The 15,347-nt window shown below is 42.7% G+C and overlaps 1 protein-coding gene across 2 annotated transcripts in view; it reads right to left on the bottom strand.

Moving 5' to 3' along the window:
• Positions 1 to 15,347, bottom strand: part of MTF1 (metal regulatory transcription factor 1) — a 53,889-nt gene that overhangs the window by 12,101 nt on the left and 26,441 nt on the right. For both annotated transcript variants that reach the window (XM_033227047.1, XM_033227048.1), the window contains exons 6-9: positions 14,903 to 15,039; positions 11,419 to 11,496; positions 2,492 to 2,594; positions 900 to 1,495 (exon numbers count right to left, since the gene is read on the bottom strand). In XM_033227047.1, the coding sequence (XP_033082938.1) occupies positions 900 to 1,495; positions 2,492 to 2,594; positions 11,419 to 11,496; positions 14,903 to 15,039 (914 nt within the window). The remainder of the gene's footprint in view (positions 1 to 899; positions 1,496 to 2,491; positions 2,595 to 11,418; positions 11,497 to 14,902; positions 15,040 to 15,347) is intronic.

Here is a 15,347-nt window from a genome sequence, read left to right as displayed (position 1 = left end):
TTATGGAACCTCTCTGTACCATTTGTTCAATAAAGTCCAAAAAAAAGTAATCTAAAAATAATGTACATAGGTAATAACTGACACATTGCAAATCCTCAATTTTAAAAAATATGTAGCATATAAGTCCTTACACATAGTAAGGACTCAATAAATAATAGCTGTTGGTGTTTTTTAAATTATCATTATTAGTATTTAGTATTTAATCTACTGGTAATATTAACTTTCTTTTTGGCATTTTTAGCCTCTTTAACTAGAATATACATTTTTATAAAAAATAAATCATGTTTTTTTCTCTTTTCTGTATCCTCCAGATATTCAGTGTGGTATCTGGCAAATATCAGGCTTTCAAAGTTGTGAGACTGGCCACCCTGAGACAATTCTTCACCATGAAGCATTAACTGAATGATCAAGTCATTTCCCTAGTCATCAAGACCAAGCACTTCCTCAGAAAATGATTCTATGATGGGCTGTGGGAGCAGATTAGTTCTCTGACTTGGCCACTGCTATCTGGTGCCATCTGACTGGGTCACATCAGTCCCTCACATCAGTCTGACTCTGCCTTGAACACAACCTTCTTTGTCTGGAATATTCTGGGGCCTCTGGAGTTTGCTGACTGCTTTTTTATACTAGATGATTAGATTCCAGTATCAGTAGGAATATTTGTTCGAGTGCCTCCTGCTAGATAAAGACTGTTTCTCTGCCTCCTTATTGTAGGTACTGACCACAGCATTTCCTACATTTATACCACTTGATTATGTGGAAAATGACTAAAAGGTAGTCATTGACAAGTTTCATGGTGGATATGACAGCCACTTTTCTTTTTGAAGTAAAAGCTTCTGAACACGTCACCTATGCAAACACACTTCACCCCACTGGGTATATTTATACATAATACTTACAATTTGTTCTTGGTTTTGTGGAGAACTGGTGGCACCATTTAATATCCATTGTAAGTTCTGTTCTCCCATGACTAGGCTGGACTGCAGGATAGCTGTGTTGGGAGTCGGGGTGATGGTTATTGTGGGATTATTAGTTAGGACAGAGTTGGCACCCAGGGGCAGAGTCTGGACCATGGCTGGCAGGGACTCAGTAGTACTTTGTGGTGGGGCTGGTGCTGCCACAGCTGATGCCACTGCCGCTGCTGATGCAGAAGCCCCAGCAACAACAGAAAGTCCTGGTACGATGGGCTGCGGTGCCTGGGGGTGCGGAATAAACTCTTGATGATTAGCAGCAAACTGTGTGCTGTGGGGAACAGGCACTTCTGGAGGTTGTAAGAGAGCAGGGGGGTTGCCAAATGCAGCTTGCTGGGAGCCAGGTCCTAGGGAGGGAGCAGGCGGAGGAGCAGACGGAGCTGAGGCAGGTAGTAGAGGCTGGGGTGGCTTGGAGAGGCCAGGCTGCAGTACAAGTGGAAGAGATAAAGATGCTGAATTTCCTGTGGATGGCGGAACATCACTGACTGACTCTGCATCACCATTAAAACTTTCAATCAAGGAAGCTGGCAAGAAAAAGAAATAGAAATATATATACATATCCCAAGCCTTAGATGAGCCACAAGAACAGTCATTATGGGCTAAACAAAACACAGCTGAAGTCCACTGAACTGATCTCTTCATAGCTAGCAGGCCAGCTTTCTGTCATTTTCATTTAGTGACACCTCTGGTCAAAGTATCATGTTTCACCATCAACCTCACTTCCTAAATGTGAAGACCCAATATAGGTCTAACCATTTAAAAAAGTGTCTTAAGGCTTTTCTGGAAAAGAGACTAAACATCCTTTTTTTGATATAACTAGTGAATATACTTTCTGACTAATGGGAAGTTTTACAGACAAATTTTCATCAAACACAGTATGATCGATGCATCTGAAGTTTGTGGGTTTGTGGGTCCTGTTCATTCAGAAACAGTATATCACATCAGAAGAAAGAGCTCACAAGGCTGGGCACGGTGGTTCATGCCTGTAGTCTTAGAACTTTGGGAGGCTGAGGCAGGTGGATTGCCTAAGCTCAGGAGTTTGAAAGCAGCCTGGGTAACATGAAAAATCCCATCTCCACCAAAAATAAAATAAAATAAAATTAGCTGGGTGTGGTGGCACATGCCTGTGGTCCCAGCTACTTGGGAGGCTGAGGTGGGAGGATCACTTAAGCCTGGAGGTGGAGGTTGCAGTGAGCCAAGATCACATTACTGCACTCCCACCTGGTGACAAAATGAGATGCTGTCTCAAAAAAAAAAAAAAGAAAAAGCAGAAGATAAGAGCTCACAGCTCCTCCCATTTTGTTTTTTACAGCCAACAAAAGATTCTGGGAAAGGAGACTCTCTTCTTCAGGACTGAGGGAAGTAGGGGAAAAGATGGAATTAAACTGAAAGACCCAAACTTTTCTGACCCTTTATAGAAAGCTCACTTCATTTAAGCTAACTAGAATGATTCACTGTGCCTGTGACTCAGTGTGTCAGCAAGTGCTGAGATGTGAGTAGAAAGGGTCCGTGTGACAAACCTGTCTGTTGAGGATCTTCCTGAATTGCCGTATCATCTGAATTCTGGAACATTGATTCAAAGATGATTGCTGGTGAAATTGTGCTGAGGTCCTGGCCCTGGGTCTAATGGAGAAAGACAAAGATGTGAGACTGGCCATCTTGAGACAATTCTTCACCATGAGAGAACACATTCAAAGCAGCAGAACTAGAATGAAAATCTTTTTTATGCATCTTGTTTCTATCTTTTGCTATTTAAAGTAACACATATTTTCTTAAGCCTTAGACACTAAAGATTTGGGTCCTCAAATATTTTAATTTTATTTATTTATTTTTTAATAGAGACAGAATCTCACTATGTTGCCCAGGCTGGTCTTGAACTCCTGGGCTCAAGCAATCCACTCAACCTCAGACTCCTAAAATGTTAGGATTACAGGCATGAGCCACCATGCCCAGCCCCTCAAATACTTTAAAACAGGAACTGGCACACAATGACTTGCCAGTTATTTCCTGTTTTTGTAAATAAGGTTTTATTGGAACACGGGCAAACGTATTCATTTACATATTATCTGTGCAACTTTTGCTACAATGGCAGAGTTGACTAGTTGTGACATAGACCATGTGATCGACAAAGCCTAAAATATTTACTATCTGGCTCATTACCAAAAAACCTTGCTGACTTCTGATCTAAGGGACCAAATCTTACATTAAAAAATGAGATTATAGGCCGGGTGTGGTGGCTCACGCCTGTAATCCCAGCACTTTGGGAGGCTAAGGCAGGCAGATCACCTGAGGTCAGGAGTTCGAGACCAGCCTGGCAAACATGGTAAAACCCTGTTTCTACTAAAAATACAAAAATTAGCTGGGCGTGGTGGCAGGTGCCTGTAATCCCAGCTACTTGGGAGGCTGAGGCAGGAGAATCGCTTGAACCCGGGAGGCAGAGGTTGCAGTGAACCAAGATCGCACCACTGCACTCCAGCCTGGGTGACAGAGCAAGACTCTGTATCCAAAAAAAAAAAAAAAAAAAGAAAAAAGATTATATAATATTCATTACCCTGCAACTTGCTTTCCTCGTGTAATAACATTGTGAATATCTTTCATAATATCTATGATATTCTAATATGTATGCATGGTAATAAATCAAACAAGACAACGATGATAATAGTGATAGCTTTATACTTAATAAAAGGTCAGAGGCATTAAAAACAAAAGGTAAAATGTGATGGGGAGAAACCCAACACACTCCCTGAGGGCCTGCCTCCCCACAGGCACTAACTAAAACGAGCACTCTTCACTTTAGTTCAGGGAAGGGAAAAGACTACAGTTCTTCTATCCATGGTCAACCTCCAATCCACCTCTACCCCTACAGTCTGTAGGGCAAGAGTGGTAAGGGCAACTGCCTACAAAGTCCAGACAAGGAACAGAAATACGTGAAGCAAGGGAGGTGGGTTGTGGCATACTGGAGAGACTGCATGCCAGTCACCTCAAGGGCTTCAGCCAAATGCTGTCACGGGACTATGCAGGCCAGGGATTACCAGAACTCAAGTGGCAAGATTTTGATTTTCTTTTTTTTGAGACAGGGTTTCTTTATTCTGTTGCCCAGGCTGGAGTGCAGTGGTATGATCATAGCTCCCTGCAGCCTTCAACTCCCAGGCTCAAGCGATCCTCCCACCCCAGCCTCATAAAGTGCTGGGATTATAGGTGTGAGCCACCACATAAGAAGCAGAAATTTTGATTTTTACATGAAATCTACCAACTTGTAAAGAAAAGCAAGTACAGCTGACCCTTGAACAACATGTGTTTGAACTGCACAAGTGGACTTACACTTGGACTTTTTTCCACTTCTGTCACCCCTGACACAGCAAAACCAACCCCTCCTCTTCCTTTTCCTCCGCATACTCAATGTGAAGACAATGAGGATGAATCACCTTTACAATGATCTACTTCCACTTAATAAAAAGTAAATTTATTTTCTCTTCTTTGTGATTTTCTTAACATTTTATTTTTTCTAGCTTACTTTAAGAATACAATATGTAATACATATAACATTCAAAATATCTGCTAATCTAAACTGTTTATGTTATCAGTAAGGCTTCCAATCACAGTAGACTAAGGCCATTGCTGGCTCAGTTTTGGGGGAGTCAAAAGTTATACTAGGATTTGGTTGTGCAGGGGGTATGGGTTGGGGGGCCAGCATCCCTAGCCCCTGTGTTGTTCAAAGGTCACATGTAATTGAAAATAACATAAACACACCATATACACCAAACTAAAACCTAATTTTAGGGCAGATCTTGCCCTAGTGACAACTTACATTTTAAGGTCATTTTGCAACAACTCTGCTTCTAGAAGGGAGAACTAAGAAGGATCACTTTGGGACTGGGCAGAAGTGTGGTGACGAGTGGGGCTGTCCACCAATCTAGAAGTGCTCAAAGATTAAACTGCCCACTGGAGCCAAAAGGCAACAATTATTCTCCCCCCCACCCCTGGTTACCCAGGCTGGAGTGCAGTGGCACAGTCAAATCACTGCAACCTCGAACTCCTGGGCTCAAGATCATCCCCTCGGCATCCCAAGTAGCTGGGACTACAGGCACATGCCACCATGCCTGGCTGCTTTTAAAAATCATTGTTAGTAGAGTTAAGGTCCTGCTATGTTGTCCAGCGTGGTCTTGAACTGGCCTCAAGCGGTCCTCCTAAAGCACTGGGATTACAAGTATGAGCCCCCACCACCAGCTGATGATTCTATTCTAAGTCTATCAGCTGAAGGAGGGGAAATTCAGTGTTTCATTTTTTTTTTTTTAGTTCAGTGATCTTGATTGCCAATATGATAGAAGCTGAAGTCAGAAATTATGTGAGGCCAGGCACAGTGGCTCACACCTGTAATCCCAGCAGTTTGGGGGGCTGAGGCAGGCAGATCACTTGAGGTCAAGTGTTCGAGACCAGCCTGACCAACATGTTGAAACCCCGTCTCTACCAAAAATACAAAAATTAGCTGAGCATGGTGGTGTGTGCCTCAAATCCCAGCTACTCGGGAGGCTGAGGCAGGAGAATCACTTGCACCTGGGAAGTGGAGGTTGCAGCGAGCCGAGATCAAGTCACTGCACTCCAGCCTGGGTGATGGAGTGAGACTCTATCTCAAATCTATGTGGGACAACTTCCAGCTTCCAGTCCCGACAGAGTTAAAACTCATAGTCCAATAGTGTGACCTTCAAATTTTCATTGTGACACAAAGTAAGAAATACATTTTACACTGTATATACATATATTCTTCATATTATATACATATCCATATATGTAACTGAAACAGGTCTATGAAACAGATCTTATCCTTACTATGTGCAATGTCCTCTGATTTTTGTTCTATTCTATTGATGTCTTTGAAATGCTGATTGTAAACCACTATTTTAAAACCCAATAAAAAGGTGCAATCCAGTTTGAAAAATAGTTGACTAAAAATTACCATTGAGCATAAGCTTTGCAACCTCCTCACAGTTATTATTATTATTATTATTTTTTTTTTTTTGAGCTGGAGTCTCGCTCTGTTACCCAAGCTGGAGTGCAGTGGCGCGATCTTGGCTCACTGCAAGCTCCGCCTCCCAGGTTCACGCCATTCTCCTGCCTCAGCATTCCGAGGAGCTGGGACTACAGGCACCCGCCACCACGCCCAGCTAATTTTGTTTTTGTATTTTTAGTAGAGACGGGGTTAGCTGTGTTAGCCTCGTTAACCATGACACAGTGTTCACTGTATTAGCCAAAACGGTCTCGATCTCTCATCATCTACTGGCCTTGGCCTCCCAAAGTGCTGGGATTACAGGTGTGAGCCACCGTGACCGACCACAGTTATTATTTTTGTTCTGTTTATAAATCATTATAGGTAGTAACATAATTAAAAAGGAATGAGCTGGCTGGGCACGGTGGCTCAAGCCTGTAATCCTAGCACTTTGGGAGGCCGAGACAGGCGGATCACAAGGTCAGGAGATCGAGACCATCCTGGCTAACACGGTGAAACCCCGTATCTACTAAAAAATACAAAAAACTAGCTGGGCGTGGTGGTGGGCACCTGTAGTCCCAGCTACTCAGGAGGCTGAGGCAGGAGAATGGCGTAAACCCAGGAGGCGGAGCTTGCAGTGAGCCGAGATCCGGCCACTGCACTCCAGCCTGGGTGACATAGCGAGACTCCTTCTCAAAAAAAAAAGGAATAAGTTATATTTGGCAATGATATTAGGTTGGTGAAAAAGTATTTGCAGTTTTTGCCATCACTTTCAACGGCAATTACTTTTGACCAACCTAATCCCTCAATAATACTAGGGAGAAGAAAAGGAATGGGCTGTGTGCCTCCAAAACATATGTACAAAAATGTTCACAGCAGCACTATTCATAATGGCTCCAAACCAGAAACTATCCAAATGCCCAACAGGAGAAAGAACAAATATTGGTATATTCATTTAGTGTATTGTGGTATATTCACTTAGTGTAATATTGTTCAACAACAAGAATGAATGACCTGTAACTGTATGTAAGAATATGGCTTAATTTCTTAAACACAATGTTATAAGAAGAAAAGCCAGACATAAACAAGTATATGAGTCCAATCATAAAAGCATAAAAAAAAAAAAAAAACAGGAAAAACTAATCTTAGTTGTTAGAAATCAGAATAGTGGTTGTCTGCAGGGAGAGATCATAGTTTTTGGGGCTATGTGGTAGGGGGGCCTCTGGGGTGCTGGGAATGTTCTTTCGTTTGTTTATTTTATTTTGTTTTGTTTTGAGACGGAGTTTCCCTCTTGTCGCCCAGGCTGGAGTGCAATGGCACGATTTCAGCTCACTGCAACCTCTGCCTCCAGGGTTCAAGCGATTCTCCTGCCTCAGCTTCCCAAGTAGCTGGGATTACAAGCACCCGCCACCACGCCTGGCTAATTTTTGTATTTTTAGTAGAGACGGAGTTTAGCCATGTTGGCCAGGCTGGTCTCGAACTCCTGACCTCAGGTGATCCGCCCACCTCAAACTCCCAAAGTGTTGGGATTACAGGCGTAAATCACCATGCCTGGCTGGGAATGTTCTTTTTGATTGGGGTGCTGGTTACATGGGTGTGACGAATTGTGATGATTCATCAAGCTGTACATTTATAATACATGTGCTTTTCTGTATGTATATTATACTACAATAAAAAGCTTGTTAAAATTTAAAAAAAGGAAAATGCTGAATGAAACCCCTGCCAAGCTTCAGGGCAAAAACGCTGGGATCAGAGTGGGTAGGAACAACTTTCACAAGTAGAGAAGACAAGAACAGGCTGAGCTTTCCAGGCCTGCAGCAAGGAGCAAAGAGCAAAGAAGAGGAGAATACAGGTAACTGTCTGGGACTAGGATGGAGGATCCTGGAGCTGAGCAGCCAAAAGGCTTTGAGAAGGCCATTCCCTGGCACCTTCAACCCTCCTCTAACAAAAGAGCTGAGCAAACCAAAGTTCATTTCTAGGACATGCATACAAATGGGCTGCTCAGAAACCCATAAAATCATTATCTCATATAAATTTACTATTTGATTTTAACAAGTCCTGATTCTTTTTTTTTTTTTTTTTTTTTTTTGAGACAGGGTCTTGCTCTGTTGCCCAGGCTGGAATGCAGTGGTATGATCATGGCTCACTCCAGGGCTCAAACAATCCTCTTGTCTCAGCCTGCCAAATAGCTGGGACCATACCAGCTAATATTTTATTTTTACTAGAGATGAGGTCTCATTGTGTTGCCCAGATTGGTCTCAAACTCCTGGGCTCAAGCCATCCACCCACCTCTGCTTCCCAAAGTGCTGGGATTACAGGCATGAGCCACTGCACATGTCCCTAATTTTTTTTTTTCAAGCAAAGAAAAATTAATCCTATTGCTTCAAGGAATTGTGGCCTTAATTTGAAAGGCTAAAATCAATTTCTACATCTGAGATAAACACTGGGTACCAGGAGCATAATCTATAATTAAACCCCAAGGGATAGTGCTCTTGATTATATAAATTGTGACAGGAAAGGCTTCCCTTTTTTATAAGTACTTGGTGTCCCCTTATGCCAGGGTATTTTCCTGGTGACCCTAGGGCTCCAGAAAGCTCCATAGTTATATGTCATAGTCTTGGCCAGAGAATAGACTCCTAAGCTATTTAACACAGTTACATGTTAAAGGGATATTATTCCCAGAAATCTTAGGCTGGGTAGCTTAGAGGGCATCTAGGCCACCTAGTACAGAAATTTCTTTTAGAACATTAGTTGTGAAATAGGAATATGCATAAAAATCATATGATGTACCCATTTAATCTTTTTCTCTTTGTTCTTTAGATTGGTTCATTTATATTGACCGACCTTCAACTTAACTGATTCTTTCTTCTGTCATTTCCAATCTGCTGTTAAGCCCCATCCAGTAAATTATTTCAGCTATATTTTTCCGTTTTAGATTTCCATTTGGTACATTTTTTAACAGTTTCTATTACTCTGCTGAGATTTCCTATTTGTTCAATAATTACAAGCACAGCCTTTATGTCCTTGAGCATATAATAGCTCTTAAAAATCCTTGTCCCATAAAAAAATAAAAAATAAAAAAAATCTTTGCCTGTTAATTTTAACATTAGATGGGTCATCTTGGGGTCCACCTCCACAGATTACCTTTTCTCTTGTGGAGGGATCACGTTTTCCTGCTTCTTCACGTGTTTACTAATTTGGGATTCCTCTGAACACTGCAAATGATATACTTTAGAGACTCTGAACTCTGTTACACTTCTTAGAAGAGTGTTGACTTGTTTGTCTCAATATTCCATTAACTTCATCTCTCTTGCAGTGGATGCAGCTGTAATCTTTGTGTAGTTTTTTAGCCTTGGCTGGGCTGCTTAAGAGTCTATCACACACATCCATGATGCAGGGTTCAGCCAGAGATTTGGAGAGAGTTTATACACAGAACTTGGGGCTCCCCTTTAGTGACTCTTTCCTTTCCAGGTTACCTGCCTTCACTTTCCAGGTACTGTGGCCACTCTGAACTCTGTCCTCTGGTTATTCAAGCCAGTAATATTGAGTTTTTATTAGTTTGGCTGCCTCGTTGGGTGCCAACTGGGGCTTGCCCAAGGTGGATAAGCCATAAAACTTGCAAGCCTACCCGATGCCTTTACTATCTTCCAAGCAATCCCTTCTTCCAAGGTTACCTCTGCTTGCTATTGGTTGCTCACCAGTGCCTTTCCACAGTAGTTTTCATATTTTGTCTAGAATTTTCAGCTGTTTTCTACGGAAGAGTTGGTCTCATAAGAACAACTCTGTCACTACCAGAAGGAGAATTACACCTTGTCATGTTTACACAAAAATGCAGATTCAGATGCCACGATCAGACATGCTGACTTAGCAGGCTTCGAGGAGGCACAACCTACAACTTTAGAAGTGCTGTTGTTGATTCCACTAACCACACACTGAAAAAAACACTTTTTCACAGCATTCCTGAATCATTCAGTCTCTGTTCAAATACTTCCCATCACATTTATTCATTATGCACATATCACAGAAAATCTAGCCTATATTTACTTACCAGGAAAAACGACAACAAAAAACCCGAACTCAAAATTAGTGTTAGCAATACTGTAAAACTCTCACGTTCAACATGGAGGATGCTGCATAAGCTCAGACTCAATGCATTGGTTTGTAAGTTGCATCATGGAGCCATGGGAATGGCAATCAAATTTCCTAACAGCTTGAAATCAAAGCAATCAGATTAAGATAAAGTGGGTTTGTCCTTCAGCAGATAGAGGCCTGTATATGTGTAAGAGGTTTCTTCAGAAAGTTAATAAACTTGGGCCGGGCGCGGTGGCTCAAGCCTGTAATCCCAGCACTTTGGGAGGCCGAGACGGGTGGATCACGAGGTCAGGAGATCGAGACCATCCTGGCTAATACGGTGAAACCCCGTCTCTACTAAAAATACAAAAAAACTAGCCGGGAGAGGTGGCGGGCGCCTGTAGTCCCAGCTACTAGGGAGGCTGAGGCAGGAGAATGGCGGAAACCCGGGAGGCGGAGCTTGCAGTGAGCTGAGATCTGGCCACTGCACTCCAGTCCAGGCGACAGAGCGAGACTCCGCCTCAAAAAAAAAAAAAAAAAAAAAAAAGATAGTTAATAAACTTAAAGAAGGGAAATTTTTCTCTCCCCATGGCAGAGAAAAAAAATAAGTAAAATTAAAATTAAAAAGGAAAAAGGAAAAAGACCAAGCCAGGTCACATAGATAGGGTTTGAAAAAGTCCAGAAACTAGAATTCTGGTTATGTCTTACACTACTAGACTTCCTCAAGGAAGTTCCTCAAGGACAAACTATACCAACATTTTTTACTACTACAAGCTCAGTACTGGCATAGTGCCTGGTCAATACATATTTGCTAAATGAGTTAAAAAAGAAATTTTCTGGGGCCAGGAGGTTACGAAGTGAGTGACCTGGGTCAAAAGGAATGAGGCATCAGAGAGAACAGCCTCTCCTAATAGAACTCTTATCAGGAGGCCGGGCATGGTGGCTCATGCCTGTAATCCCAGCACTCTGGGAGGCTGAGGCAGGTGGATCATGAGGTCAGGAGATCGAGACCATCCTGGCTAACACAGTGAAACCCCGTCTCTATTTAAAATACAAAAAATTAGCCGGGCACAGTGGCAGGTGTCTGTAGTCCCAGTTACTCGGGAGGCTGAGGCAAGAGAATGGCGTGAACCCGGGAGGCGGAGCTTACAGTGAGCGGAGATCACGCCACTGCACTCCAGCCTGGGCGAAAGAGCGAGATTCCATCTCAAAAAAAAAAAAAAAAAAAAGAACTCTTATCAGGAGAAGAAGAAAAAAATCCTACATGGTCAGTAACTAAACACAATTAAACCTAGAAAACTTCAAAGACTGGCCAGCCTCAATTTTCCCACCAAAGGGAGTGCTTAATTCTTGCCCTTATTTTTCTAGCACTGGTTTTACAGATACACTTACCGTACTGGAATTTTCTCGCAATTCAGAATCTGTGGACAGAAGGCTCAAGTCACTTAGACAAAGTGAGTGATTTGTATCCTGTAAAAGAGAAAAAATTCTAATTGAGTAATAAAAATCAGGATTTACAGTGGCATATCATGTAACAAAACACTTGATTACAAAGTCCCTAATGTTCCACATGTCTACATGTGTTATACTAAGAAGTTTAAGCCAACCAAAGCAAGGGCTAAGTGAATTAGTTAAATTTGTTTTAAATTATACTTTAAGTTGTAGGGCACATGTGCACAATGTGCAGGTTTGTTACATATGTATACACATGCCATGTTGGTGTATTGCACCCATTAACTCATCATTTACATTAAGTATATCTCCTAATGCTATCCTCCCTGCTTCCCCCACCCCGTGAATTACTTAATTTTTTAAAATCCTGATATTCTTAGAAGAATATCTTACATTTCTTAAAAATTATTAATAAAGAGTTTTAGAGGCTGGGTATGGTGGCTCATGCCTGTAATCCCAGCAATTTGGGAGGCCGAGGCGGGTGGATCACGAGGTCAGGAATTTGAGACCAGCCTGGCCAACATAGTGAAACCCCGTCTCTACTAAAAACACAAAGAATTAGCCAGGCGCAGTGGTGTGTGCCTGTAATCCCAGCTACTTGGGAGGCTGAGGCAGGAGAATCACTTGAACCTAGGAGGCGGAGGTTGCAGTGAGCTGAGAGCAGGCCACTGCACCCCAGCCCAGATGACAATGTGAGACTCCATCTCAAAAAAAAAAAAGAGTTTTAGGCTGGGCGCGGTGGCTCAGGCCTGTAATCCCAGCACTTTGGGAGGCTGAGGCAGGTGGATCACGAGGTCAGGAGTTCGAGACCAGCCTGGCCAACATGGTGAAACCCTGTCTCTACTAAAACTACAAAAATTAGCCAGGTGTGGTGGCAGGCACCTGTAATCCCAGCTACTCGGGAGGCTGAGGCAGGAGAATCACTTGAACCTGGGTGGCAGAAGTTGCAGTGAGCCGAGATCATGCCACTGCACTCCAGCATGGGCAACAAGAATGAGACTCTGTCTCAAAAAAGAAAAATAATAATAATAATAATGAAGAGTTTTAGTATTATCTCATGACTAAGGTTCCAGAGTAACAAACCTATAATAATGTGAAATTAATACTATCTGTATACCTGGTCTCATGATTTACAGTGATTTCACATGACCTCATTTGCCATTCATATAAACCTTGGAAGTATTATTCTATATCCCCGTTTTTTATTCTTTTTGTAACAAATTGCCACAAACTTATATTCCCATTTTAAATATGAGAAAACTGATGCTCAGAAAGTGGGAATGAAGTGCCCCAAAACACACAGCTAATTAGCAGAAGACAAATCCAGTGGTTCTGACTGAAAAGTCAATGGTCCTTCCACCACTGTGTTTCCCACATGGACACCGAAGGGCTCCTTACTCAGAGTGGTACCTGGGATTTAGAATTCAAATTCCACGCCCAGGCTAAGTGAACTCTGGAGTCCCAGAACGCCAGTCACAATTCACACTTTAGGTGGTAGCCCTGCTTACCTCAGATACTCCTATTCATGCACACACTCAACAAACATTCGTAATGCATCTACTATGCATAAACACTGTTCCAGGCCCAGGGACACAACAATGAACAAACTAAAGTCCTGCCCCCATAGAGCTTACGTTCTAGTGGAGAGAGAGGACAAAAAAACAAATAACTGGCCGGGCGCGGTGGCTCAAGCCTGTAATCCCAGCACTTTGGGAGGCCGAGACGGGCGGATCACGAGGTCAGGAGATCGAGACCATCCTGGCTAACACGGTGAAACCCCATCTCTACTAAAAAATACAAAAAACTAGCCGGGCGAGGTGGCGGGCGCCTGTAGTCCCAGCTACTCCGGAGGCTGAGGCAGGAGAATGGCGTAAACCCGGAAGGCAGAGCTTGCAGTGAGCTGAGATCCGGCCACTGTACTCCAGCCCGGGCTAGAGCGAGACTCCGTCTCAAAAAAAAAAAAAAAAAAAAACAAAAAAACAAATAACTATACAGTGTGCGAGAGGATAAGAGAGGATAAGTGTTATGGAGAGTAAGGGCAGTGGGGAACTCTGGGATAGGAGTTTCTCTTTCACTGGGTGGTTAGGGAAGCTCTCTTAGGTAAGTGGCATTTGAGTAGAGAGTGAAGGAAAGAGGGTATCAACCACGCACATATCTAGAGAAGACATTCCAAGCAGAGGGTACAGCAAGTATAAAGGCCTAGGGGTAGGAGTGGGCACTCCTTGGTTCAAGAAACCACAAAGAGGACCATATAGCTGAAGTGAGAGGAAGAAAAGTAGGCTGGGCACAGTGGCTCACACCTGAATCCCAGTGCTTTGGGAGGCCAACGTAGATAGATCACTTAAGCTCAGGAGTACAACACCAGCCTAGGTAACATGGTGAAGACCCCATCTCTACAAAAAATACAAAAAAATACCCGGGCATGGTGGGGCATGCCTGTGGTCCCAGCTATTTGGGAGGATCCCTGAGCCAGGGAGGTGGAGGTCACAGTGAGGAGAGATCACACCACTGCACTCCAGCCTACATGACAGAGCAAGACGCTGTTTCAAATAAAATAAAATAAAATAAAAAGAGAGGTAGATGAGATCAGAGAAGCAACCAGGCCAGAATGTGTAGGGCCCTGCAGCCTACTATAAAGACTCTGACTTTTACTTCAAGTGACACATACAAGAAGCTACTGGAGTCCAGGTGGGGTGGCTCATACCTGTAATCCCAGCACACCGGGAGGTCGAGACAGGAGGCGGGGCGGGAATGGGGGTGGGGAAAGGGAAAGACTGCTTGGACCTCATCTCTATGTTAAAATAATTTTTTAAAATCTATGAAAATAAATAAAAATTTAAAAAGCTACTGAGGGTTATGAGCAGAGGACAGACATTATCTGCTTTATAGTTCAGAAAGATCTCTCTGGCTAATATATGTAGAACAGTCTGTTGTGGAGTAGACAGAAGAGGGGGAAAAGGTCCTAAGAAGCTCACGTAACAGGTTATTGCCAATAATCCAGGCAAAAAGACAATAGTAGACTGAATAAAGTAATCAGAAGAAGTGATCGGATTCTAGATAAATTATCAAGGATGAGCTGGCAGACTTTGCTGGTGGATGTGGAGTGTGAGGGGAAAAAGAGTCAAGAATGACTATAAGATTTTTGGCCTCTGCCACTAGAAAACCAGAGCCGCCATTTACCAAGATGAGGAAGACTGCAGGAAGAACAGGTTTGAACATGTTAAGTTTGACAAGAGTAGATGATATCTGGGTGGAGACGTTGAGTAGGTGGTTAAATACACAAGTCAAGACACTGATCTTGACCCTGACTTCTTCCCTCTCACTAACAGATATACAGAGAAGATATTTTAACCTTTGATTGTGATACACAAACAACTGTTGATGTTCTGTGGTACCCAGATCAAGAGACAAAAACGCTACACACCTCTGATCCATTGTGTTGTGTAAGTGTACTGTATGAGGGTCCTTTGTTATCATGACCTTTCATGTGACTTTTGAGACTGTATTGAGTGCTGAATGTTTTCTCACAGCCATTACTGGGGCAGAAGAAGGGTCTTTCACCTGCAAGAATAACAAAGTCGTGTTAATTTACCATAAAGTCATTTCACTGGATTAAGAAATCTGCCTTTTCCTAACAGAGGTAAATATTTTTAAGAAACTTTGGCTAACAGTTGTTAAAAGTTGAATAAATTACACATTAATCATCTCAGTCCTAAAACTCAACGCAGAGCAAAGCACTGGGAATGACTGCTGCTGGGAAGTTTAAAGAGAAGATTTGTTTCTCACAGGTTGTTTTTTTTAGCGTGTCTCTGTATGGGTTTCATTTCCTAAGGTTGAATACCTGAGGTCCGCCTCTGAAAGAAACCCAA

Source organism: Trachypithecus francoisi, unplaced genomic scaffold, assembly GCF_009764315.1.
Source record: "Trachypithecus francoisi isolate TF-2019V2 unplaced genomic scaffold, Tfra_2.0 Lachesis_group12, whole genome shotgun sequence".
Lineage (NCBI taxonomy): Eukaryota > Metazoa > Chordata > Mammalia > Primates > Cercopithecidae > Trachypithecus > Trachypithecus francoisi.
This window is presented reverse-complemented; position numbering and strand designations above follow the sequence as displayed.